This window comes from Herpailurus yagouaroundi, unplaced genomic scaffold (assembly GCF_014898765.1).
Source record: "Herpailurus yagouaroundi ecotype Mexico unplaced genomic scaffold, PumYag 191, whole genome shotgun sequence".
In the NCBI taxonomy this organism is placed as follows: Eukaryota; Metazoa; Chordata; class Mammalia; order Carnivora; family Felidae; genus Herpailurus; species Herpailurus yagouaroundi.
In genome coordinates this window covers 11,392,039-11,402,876 of record NW_024412422.1, presented here as the reverse complement: position 1 = coordinate 11,402,876, position 10,838 = coordinate 11,392,039, and the positions used below count along the sequence as shown (strand labels likewise).

General features: G+C 57.0%; 1 protein-coding gene across 1 annotated transcript in view; it reads left to right on the top strand.

Annotated features, from left to right (window-relative positions):
• The first annotated feature begins 609 nt into the window (after positions 1-609).
• Positions 610-10,838, top strand: part of SH2B3 (SH2B adaptor protein 3) — a 39,373-nt gene continuing 29,144 nt past the window's right edge. The window contains exons 1-2 of the mRNA XM_040443874.1: positions 610-712; positions 10,424-10,836. Coding sequence (XP_040299808.1) covers positions 10,451-10,836 — 386 coding nt within the window. The 5' untranslated portion in view covers positions 610-712; positions 10,424-10,450. The remainder of the gene's footprint in view (positions 713-10,423; positions 10,837-10,838) is intronic.

Below are 10,838 nucleotides of genomic sequence, written 5' to 3'. Positions count from 1 at the left end.
GGTCTGCAGGAGCTAGGTGGGTGGGACTAAGGTTGCCCCGCCCCTCGGTAGTTCATTCCCTTCTTTAGTCCTCGGGATGAGAAATCGGGTAGGCGAGGTGTGGGCGTGGCTCTGTAGGGCCCCGCCTCTTTCCAGGCTCCAGTTTGAGACCCCTGGACACGGTCGGCCGCGGCGGCGGAGGATTGGTGGGCGGGGCCAGGTCCGACCCCGCCCTCAGGGGCTGTCCCCCTCCGGCCGATCTGGCTCTCGGGCGGGCAGGGGCGTGGTCTCCTGCAGCCCCGCCCCACTCTGGCCCCGCCTCCACCCTGGCCTCCCTCCCCCGTCGGGCTCCGCTTGCACAGCCGGTTCCTCTTTACATAACGGCGCGGGGCGGCATGGGCTCGGGCCACCGCCTCCGCCCGGCCGCCCGCCCGGACTGTCGCGGCCCGTGGTGGCGACGGCGGCGGCAGCAACAGCAAAGTTTCTCCGGTGGCGGCCCGGGGGCGCATCCTCCCGCAACTGTCAAGCGCTGGCGGCGGAAATGATGAGGCGCTGGCCATTTTCCGAGCCCGGGTTTCCTGCCTGAGCCCCGCTCAAGCGAGTCGCGAGCCAGGAGCCGGCGCGCGGGAGAGAACGCGCCCGGGGCGGGGGCCCGCCCGCCCCCTCGGGATTTCGGGGGGCCGGGGGCGCGCGACGCCATGGGCCGGCCGGGCCCGGACCCCCTCTGTCTCAGGTAAGCCCGCCTTTCCCAGCGCTCCTTCCTCTGGGGCTGGGAGGGCTTTAACGGGGGAAGAGGAGGCCCCCTGTCCGGTTCTGCCCGGTGTCTGCGCACTCCCACAACAGCCTGAAATACTGCCCTGCCCCTAACCCGGATGGGGTGTTCAGGGGTGACCCTTCCCCGGCTCCTGCGACACTCTCCCCCGCCGACACCCCCACCCACACACGTGTTGGGGATGTAATAGGGGAGGCAGTGGGAAGGCGCTGAGAGGGTATGGTTAATACCCCCAGTCTACCTTCTCTTAAAGTAGCCCGGTCAGTTGAGAGCAACAGTCCCCCCTCAACATGTGCCTGGGGAGGAGAGGTCTAGGGTCAAGTGCTTGGACCTTGAAAGTGAAAGTAGTCAACTAAGGCTATGAGGATGGAAGAGCCCTCTGGGAGTGGGGCCACCTGCCCCTGCCCCTCCCCACTCTCCCAGCCCAGGGCCATGTGCTAAGAGGGTATCTCTGGATGCTAGAAGCCCGCCTTCACAATCCCCACATCTCAGAGGTGGCCCAGGCCAGGTGCCCCCAAGCCACTGAGTCCGGAGTTTCACAGGGTTGGGAGCCCCACAGCTCAGGTCTCTTTGAGCTGGTGCCCTCACACCCTAGACCTGGAACTCAGGTGAATCCTCCCATCAAAAAAAAAAAAAAAAAAAAAAAAGGATGCAGAGGAGGCCTTGTCTTATAGGTCAGCGTGCCTGGGAGGGTAATTTCAGAGGCCTTTAATGCCTGGTGCAGAAATCCCCTCCCTTCCCTCCCTCTGACCATGGGGGCTTTTGGGATGATGGGGACTGCATTTGAGGAACTGGGGAGGGGGGTCTGCCTGCCTGTCCTGCTTCTTTTTTTTTTTTTTTTCCTTCTTTAATTTCCTCATTCTCCTGTTTCTCTTCCCCATTCCCTGCCACGATGATGTAGGTGAGGAGGTCACTGCCTGCAGCTGGAGGCCTCCAGGGAGGGGCATGGCCAGGCCTGATTGAGTGGGAGGAAGTGAAATTGGGCTGCGGGTGGGGGCTTCGGAGCAGAGGGCCTGGCAAGATGATGTCTGTACGGCCAAGGTCCAGCTTTGGGAGCAGGAGGGGCTGAGACTTGACCCACACCCCCCTCGCCTGGGAGATGAGCATCCCCTGACACCCACCAGCTGCCAGGCTCAGCTAGGGCAGCCAGCCCATCTTGCCTGCCTATTTAACGGTCCAGCTGTAGGGCCCCTGCCAGGCGATGGGCACATGGGTCTCCAGGGCTGTGGGCGCAAGTCCTGTCTGGATTTCCCATCACTGACCTGGCTGCCAGTGCGGAAACAGCTCCGGAGGCTCTCTGGGACCTGCGGGGGCTGGAGAGCCAGCCCAAATGGGGGGAGAGCAGGCAGAGGCCGCCTGGGCAGGCTGGGGTCAGCGGATGAGAGGCCAGGGCCCGCTTGGGAAGTTGGAAGGGTTTTTAACAGGCTCACTTTTTCTGAGCCTTTTCCCACAACCCTCCTCTGGGAGGGAAAATCCTTCTGAGCCAAAGGGTGAACATTCCTAGAACTTCTGTGGTCCCTGTGGGCCACAGAGGCAGCCAGCTGGGAAGGGGCTGGACTGAAGTACCAGCTGCTAGGGTCCGAGGACCTTCAGGGACTCAGCAGTGGAAGAGAAAGGTCCTGGAGGCTTAGGTTCCATTCTCCCGCTGCTTCCATCCAGCTGAAGGCATGGGCAAGTGACACCTGTGAGCCTCAGTCCCCCCCCCCCCCACACACACACAGTGTGAAATGGGATAATAACAGGTTTGTGGTAGGGATTGAATGAGCCAGTGTGTGCAAAGCATCTGCTACCTGGCAGGGAAAGGGTTCAGTTACAGGTGGTGGTGGTGGTGATTTTTCATCACTACCGTCATTAGCGTTATTGTTACTGGCTGGGAAATGCTTGTTCATCAGCATGCCTTGAATACCTCCGGCATGTGCAGCTCTGGGGTTTCCTGAGTCTTTGGGAGAAGAATCTGAAGACACAGGCGAGGATGAGGTGATGGGGCTTCTTGGCTATGAGGTCTTGCTTCCCTGTCCCAGCCTCAGTTTCCTCATCTGTCAAGTGGGTGTGATAATCGTACCTCATACTTAGGGTCTTTGGAACCATGTATGAGTGAATTCACAAAGTGTTTAGAACATTTTGATCAGGCGTAGTAGTAGTAAGAATGAGACTGTTGTTTGTTGTGGGTGTCAGCTCTGATTGTTTTCCTTCCTGATCCTCCTGACCCCCGTTCTTGTGAAGACTAGACTTGATCTTTCTCGGATAGATAGGAGTTTCTGATGCAAATCAGATTCTGTAGAACCACTCCAGATATAGTGGTAGCCCTACAGTGGGTCAACCTTTGCTTGCCCTTGGATATCTGGGCCCAGCAGTGCCACCCCAGGACACCCTCCACCTCCTGGATGGAGCCTCCCCAAGGGCAGGGATGGAGGTACTTGGAGGGACCTCCCAGTCCCAGGGCAGCCCACTTTGGCGGTGGGGGGTGGGGCGAGAGGCACATAAGGCACTCAGTGCTGGGCCTCACCTGATAATCGTAGATGGTATTAATATTATTAAATGAGAGGCCTCTCCTGTTAGATTCCCACCTCTCCCTGGTAGCAGCATGGCCTTTGGAGCCAAATCTGGGATCTGCCAGCTTCCAGCTGTGAGGCCTAGGGCAAGTTCCCTGACCTCTCTGGGCCTGATCTGCCCAATGGGGACCAAGAGTGCCGGCCTCTCCAGGGCAAGCCTGGAGTGTATGAGCCTGGCATAGTGTAGGGGCTTGAACTGTGTTGGCTATAATTGCCTATGGCTGTGTGCCCTTGGGTTTGTCCCTTAACCTCTCTGAGTTCCAATATCCTTCTCTATGACATGGGAGTACTAATGACTGCACAAGAGAATTGTGTTGAGAAGTGGTACACATAATGCCTGGCATGCAGTCGGTGCTCAATAAGTGTGAGCTACTGCTGTTAGTGCCCCAGAGGGGGCTGGCACTTAATTGCCAGGTTTCCCGGGAAAATGGTCTCAAGGGGCTCCCCGGGTGTTCAGCATCTTAGGCTGGGCAGGGCAGGAAGTAGCTTCCATCTGGCAGATGTGAGAAGCCTGCCGTGGAGTCCAGAGGTGTAATATACATGTTTCTTGTTCCCAGCCAGACCCTGTTCCCAGCTACCCGCCCTCCCTGAGGAAACTGAGGCGGGCAGGCTGCCCAGGGGAAGTGACTCAGCTGGGGTCACTCGCTGAGTCAGGTCTAATTGGACCCAGGAGCCCTGTGCCCCAGCTCCCTGATTTCCGGGGGCCTGCAGTCCCTTGGAAACTGGGCAGGTCCAAAGGCTACAGCTGGACACCCACTTACTTGGGCCCTGACCCCTGGGCAACCAGCATTCCTCAGTCGGGGCTCCGGGGTCCCACTGACCATCACTGGGCTTCTCGACCTGGTATTCTTCCCCCTCAGCAGGGGCAAGGGACACTTCCCCAGGAGAGCAAGTCCTCCTGGTGTCCCCTCCAGCCCCGCCCCGACCGGAAACCCAGCAGCTGAGCAGATGGCTGGAAGATTTTTCCTCCCACGCCACCCTGTCAGGGGTCGGCAAGGGGGGCCGGGCTGCAGGCTTCCTCGGGAGCCAGGCCTGGAGCCCCTGGGGGCCTGTCCGGATGTGGGCCCCCACCCCGGTTGGGTAGGGGGGAGGCTGCCACTGCCCCATGTGTCTCCAGGGAGGCCTGGGAGGGAGGAAGTCTATGCCCTGCTCACCGGGAGCTGACTCACAGGGTGCCTGATGAGGTGCTAACCTTGGGGGGCTGGGGGACTGGAAACACGACTGGGGGGAGGTGGTCACAATAGAGGGCCTTTGGCATGAGTCTGCCCTTGAGAGCTGGCACTCTGGTGTCCTCTCACAGGAGGACGGGTCCAGAGAAGGTGAGGAGCGAAGGGAGGGGTTCTCCTCTCCTGATATTGCAAAGCAGCACCATTGTAGGGTATGGGGCTCCCTGAGAGGCTTTCCCCACGTCAGATTCTCACCCTTCTCAACTCAGGGGCAGTTAACGGAAGTCATGTGCTAGATGAGAGGGGGTGGGGCTGGAGAGTACTGCCCCTTCTTGGGGGGATAGTCCCTGGTTTTCTCCTGAAGCCCGGGTGGGGTGTGGGAGAGGGGGGGGTGTGACCAGGGTGTCAGGCCTGGCATGGGGACAGAGGACATTTCCTGTTCTGGCAGACTGTGCCAGCCTGATAAATGTCCCCGGGCACTAGGTGACCCCAGAGAGGGTGCACCAGGCCTCCACTGACTGCCTGATGATTTAGGACAGAACCCACCTCTCAGCCTCCCCAGGGCCTCAGAACCTGCACTCCCTACTTCCCAGGAGCTTCTCCACAGTCTAGACAGCCTGGATGGTGTGAAAGGGCAGCAGGCTGACTGCCCAGGGCTTCCTTGGGTGGGGGGTCTGGCCTGTTGGAGAAGTTGGTGCTGTAGATGGGAAGGACAAATGCTCCCTGTGGCCTGTAGTCAACCCGGAGTCCTCCCTGGAGGAGGTGTCCCCTATGAAGGTGTGAGACTTCCTGCCCAAACATCTGTGAGCTGGGGGAGGGTGGAAGCTCTGGACTGGCTCATTTTAACTTCGTTTACCACAATTTAAACTATCCTCCCCCTGCCTTGGCAGGTGAAGTCCCCACAGGTGGAGGAAGGCCTTCTCCGCACCTGGGCCTGCTAATTACACGGAAAATGTTAGCCTCCCCAGGTTACATTATTACCCAGGGTGATTGGCTAGAGTAGAGGCTAATGAGCCTCAGTCTCTGGGGTCACGGGTTAGCGTGGGCCCCACAGCTCAGATTCCCTGCTTAGAGCCAGGATTCCCAGCTGTTCAGCGCCTCGTTTCTCACTGACTTGGTAGAGGCTCGAGCGTCCCTTAGGATGGATATGTGTTTGAACAGGGGACACCAAGCTTCGCCTAAGGCTTTAAGGCCCTCACCTTAGCAGGCACTCTGGTGGACAGTTTTCCTGAACTGGGGGTCCTGAGAAGCAGATCCGCGCCCCCCCCCCCTCATGCCCCCACACTACTCTGGCACCCTAGGATGGGTGTGGAGACAGCCATCTCTATGCGTTTGCTTTGGGGACTTGGGGGGAAGGGGGAGCCAGGATTCGACCTTCCTGCTCCCACATAACATCATCCTCGTCCCTCACCCCACTGTGGGATTTGGGAAATCCTGGAGCCCCACCTCCACACACATAGCTGGGAACTCCTTGCCCCAGAAGCCCAGGCTGAGCAGGTGGGAGGGACTCTGTGGATTTGTAGGCCCCTCTGTGTGGAATCTGTTCATTCCTCTGGCCACCCAGGCTTCCAGATGCTCTAGTGGGGGAGGGGGCGTAGAAATGCCCCAGAGACCCCTGTTCCCATCCTCCAGCCGAAGCCTGGGGTTCCTAGGAACATTCAGATGATTAATAAATGCTTTCTGCTAAGAGCTTTTCAGGCCCTGATCCCACAGTTGGTGTGATCTGATCAATTGCTTAGCACATAGTAAATGTTCAATAAATGGCTACCACCTGGGCTGAGGTCTGAGGAGGGGACCACCTTCCTGCGGCCTGGCTGCCCGCCCAGCCAGGAAACCTCCCAGGCGTGCCCCCCTCCCAGACATGGGCCACAGCTGAGTGCTCAGTGCTCTGACTGGTGATTTCCTGCCCAGAGCTCCTGCCTGGAGCCTCCTCTCCCCTGAGAAGGCCTTTTGTTCAGGCTCCCATGACGCTCCCTGCTGGCCCAGCCCTCAAGGCCAGGCTCCCCCTGTGGCTTCCATGGCTGCAAGCCCGATATTCTCTGACGCTGCTGCTCCTCTCTGCTGACAACAGCAGCAGCAGCAGCCACTTGTTTACTGAGTCCCAGCACCCCACAGACATCAGTTCTCCGAATGCTCCTAGTAAATGCCAAGAGCTGAACCCTGACCCATTTTACAGATGGGGACATGGGCTCGGAGAGGCAAGCCCCCTTTCTGCGTCACACAGCAAAGAAGTGGTAGAGGCAGGATGAGAACCAGGGTTTGGTTGCTAGCTCCACCACGAGAGGTCCCCTGGTTAGTGGGGGGTGCATCTTGGTGAGTTTCTCAGAGCCCCACAGCCCTTTCTGTTTGTCCATGTGGGTCAGGAGCATAGCTCCGAGAGCGTGACTATCAAACAGAAGCCCCCCTCAATCCTGGGAGTTCATTCATACAAGTAATATTTCTGTGACCAGGCCCTGGCAGGGTGAGCAGGAATGAGGTGGCCTCTCGACCCTCCAGGGGCAACCAGCCCAGGCTGAGGGTGCAGGGGACAGTGAGCAGTGTCACTCATGTATCAAGCAGCATCGCTCGCTAGCACAGCCAGCCAGGTTCTGATCCCAGCTCTGTGCCTCACAGGCTGTGTGACTCTGGGCAAGCTATTCTTCCCTTGCCTTGGTTTTTTATCTATAAAATGGACATATTTGTAGGACTCCCCCCGCCCCCCCCGCCCCCCCTTCAGTGGGGATTAGTGAATGGATTTGCAAAGTTAGCATGAGCAGGGCACGTGGAAAGCCAGCCATGGTGTCATTTATCATCATTTTTATTTTTAAATTGTTATTTCTAAAATTGAGATCTGATTGACATACATTAGTTTCAGGTATACAACATAATAACTAGACTTACTGTGATCATGTCACAACGTACAAAAATATTGAATCGTTGGTTTTAAGCTTCTACCCTGTGGCTATTTTCCTGACCACCTGGCAGGTTTGGAACCTGGACGGAGAAGCTAAGGCCTCCTGACTCCAGCAGGAGCTGAATGAGAACTTTATATCCCTTCCTCTGAATCTCACTCATTCTTTTTTTTTTTTTAATGTTTATTTTTGAGAGAGAGCACGTGTGCGGGAAGGGCAAAGAGGGAGGGAGACGGAGAATCCGAAGCAGGCTCCACGCTTTCAACACAAAGCCTGACATGGGGCTCAAACCCATGAACCATGAGATCATGACCTGAGCCACCAAGGCACCCCTGGATCTCGTTCATTCAATAACCGTTCACTGGGAAATGAGTCTTCCTCACGGTGCGCATTCAGGCCCGGATCAGGCGTTTTGGGGGTGACTTCTGTGGGAGTTTCTAATTGCCAGCTGTGGGACCTCTCTGTGCTCCAGTTTCTCTAACTGTAAAGTGGGAGCAATTATAGGCCCTGCCTCTTAGGGCTGTCATGAAGTTCGGGAGAGTTAATGCTTTAGGAAAATGCCTGATGTCCAGCAGGTGCTTGGAATACATTGCATTTCTGATGGGAGAGCTGCAGTGGGAAGTGTGGGGAGGAGGGCTGCCGGCCATCACCCGGGCAGTGAGGGACCGTGGATCAGGCACACTGTTCCCAGAAAACTCCTGTCAGAGTTTGGCCCTGCAGTTGGCACAGGGATTCCAGGCTGCACGGGTGGGGGTGGGAGTGGGGAGTGGCCCAGTGAGGGGGGTCGTTGATGGGCTCTGGCCACTGGGCATCTGCCAGAGGAGCCAGAGGTTGCAAATTCAGCTGACCTCTTGTATTCATACATTCGTTCATTCAGCAGGCATTTGTTGAGCTCCTGCCGCATGCTAGGAACTGGGACCAGAGCAGGGAGCAGATTGTGAGGCTCACAGTCTGGTGGGGAGACAGCCACTAATTAAGTGATCATAGCTGTAAAGTGATAGCATGTGACCAGTGTGCTGAAGGACAAGTTCAGGACTTGACTCCATTGGTGGGCTCTGGGAAGCTGCCTTTTGTGTGCAGCTGAAAGCGGGCAATCGCCCAGAGGCAGCAGGCATGATGGGGGCAGATCATACAGGGTCTTGCAGGTGGGCAGGAGCTTGAGTCTGGAATCCGAGCACTCTCTGGGCCCCCTAACCTGGGAGGACAGTGCTTGCCTCACCTGTGTGGAGGCATGGGTTAACTGAGGACAAATCACACACACACACACATGCAGGTAACCCCCCTGCCCCTCGCTGCCCCACTTCAGCTACAGGGCGGGGGGGTTTTGGCAGAGTGTGGCGATCAAGGGCCTATATGGCTCCTCTCCCTCCTGCCTGGCAGCTTTTACTAACTACTGTGTGCAAAGTGCTCACTGAATGTAGGTTTCGAGGACCTTGTGATGTGCAAAAATGTTGACTCTGTGCAGAGCGTCCTCCCCACTGACACCGTCTGGGGTGTCCTGCTGCATTTAGCTGCAGGGTCACCACGATGGCCTAGAGATGGCAGGGGCAGCCCTCATTGTTTTTGCAGCTTCCCAGCAGGTCTGCCCCACCTTGACCACGCACAGAGTCACAAGTAGAAGGGGCCTGTGCACTGGTGTGTGGCAGAAAGATCCTCAGTTTCCAGGTGCAGGTCTCTACCTTAAGAGTCTCTCAAGGACTCCTTATAACCGTTTCATGAGGTGGGTACCATGGCGCTCCTCACTTGACAAACGAGGAATCTGGGGTTCAGAGAGGTCCAGTCATGTGAGAGTAGGCCCTTAGTAATAGGTTTTTGTGTGGGGAGGATAAGCAGCCCTGGTTATGTGGTCCCCAGCAGGGGCCCAGGCCCAGCTGGAAGAAAAGACGGTACTGATGGTAATTAGAGAGGTCCGGGGTTCAGCACCTCGGACAGCAGAGGGTGGGGGGCTTCTGCCATTTTGATTGTGTGCCGCCAAAGAAGGAGCCATGGAGGTGGGAGGAGAACGGAGCCCCAGTTGGGATGGGTGGGCAAGGATCTGCCTGTCCTGACATACCCCCATCAGAGCAGGAAACACCTTTGCACCCCTCTGTGACTCTTGTTAATTGATTCCTTTGCATTCATTGTTTTATGTTTTTATTGACACCAATGATACACTCTCGTTGTAATATTTAAATAATAATAACAGCCGGCCCTTAGTAGGCTTTTCCTAAGTCCTGAGGGTCTTTACATTTATTAACTCAATCCTCATGACACTCCTATGAGGCAGGTGCAATCATGTTCTAAGGCAGAGAAAAATCAATAACTCATCCAAAGTCACGTAACTAGTAAGTGGTGGTGCTGGCATCTGACATAGGCTCCGTGTTCTTGACCGTATTTTCTAAAGACAAGTAACAGCAGTATTCCTTGGTTACTTGTCCCCCTGAAACTCCAATTCTAGTTCTTTCCTACAGGTTTCTGTGAGAAACACTGTTTCTGGTGGGTTTCCTCCAGCCACACCTTTCTTGCCCACCACTTAAACACATTTATGTACACATAAAAAGTTGGCAGTTTGGTGTTGTGTGTGTTTATGTAAATTGGATCACAGAGTCTGTGTTGTTCCTTCGGGTGGTAGCATAGACCTCCCTCTACCTTTTCCACTTCTGCAGAATCTTCCAGCTGAGATGTATCACAGTGTGCTTTACCAGTCTCTGACTGATGGGCATTTAAGTTGTATCTACTTTTTCCCTATTATATACATGGGGCAGAAAACATCTAGTAGGGGATTGTCCTGTAAGTGCCTCTCTGCACGTGTGAGCAAGCATTCTCTTGAATACTTGAGAGTGGAATTCCTGGGTCTGAAACCGAGCCTGCCAAGCAGCCTTCCAAAAAAGGCTGTATCTGTTAAGGATACCGGCAACGTCGTAGGGGAGTGCACATTTCGACGCATCTTCACCAGCACTGGGTATTAATGGTCGTTTTCAATTTTTGATGTCGTGCCTGGTGAATAACGTGTCTCGCGGTGACGGGTTCAAGTAGTCGTGTGCCTGCTCACTTCTTTGTTGCCCACCCCACCGTGTCTTTCAGCCCGGCCGCCCCACTTCGGTCTCCGCCATGAACGGGCCCACCCTGCAGCCCTCCTCGGCCTCTTCTGCATCCGCCCCCTCCTCGTCGGCCGCGGCAGCGTCGCCGTCCCCGCGGGGCTGGAGCGAGTTCTGCGAGCTGCACGCGGTGGCCACGGCCCGGGAGCTGGCCCGGCAGTACTGGCTCTTCGCCCGCGAGCACCCGCATCACGCGCCGCTGCGCGCCGAGCTCGTGTCGCTGCAGTTCACCGACCTCTTCCAGCGCTACTTCTGCCGCGAGGTGCGCGACGGCTGGGCGCCCGGGCCGCCGGGGTCCCGGGCCGCGTCGCCTGCGCGCGACTACCGAGACACGGGCCGCGGGCCCCCGGCCAAGGCCGAGGCGTCCCCGGCCGAGTCGGGCCCCGGTCCCGCCGCCCCCG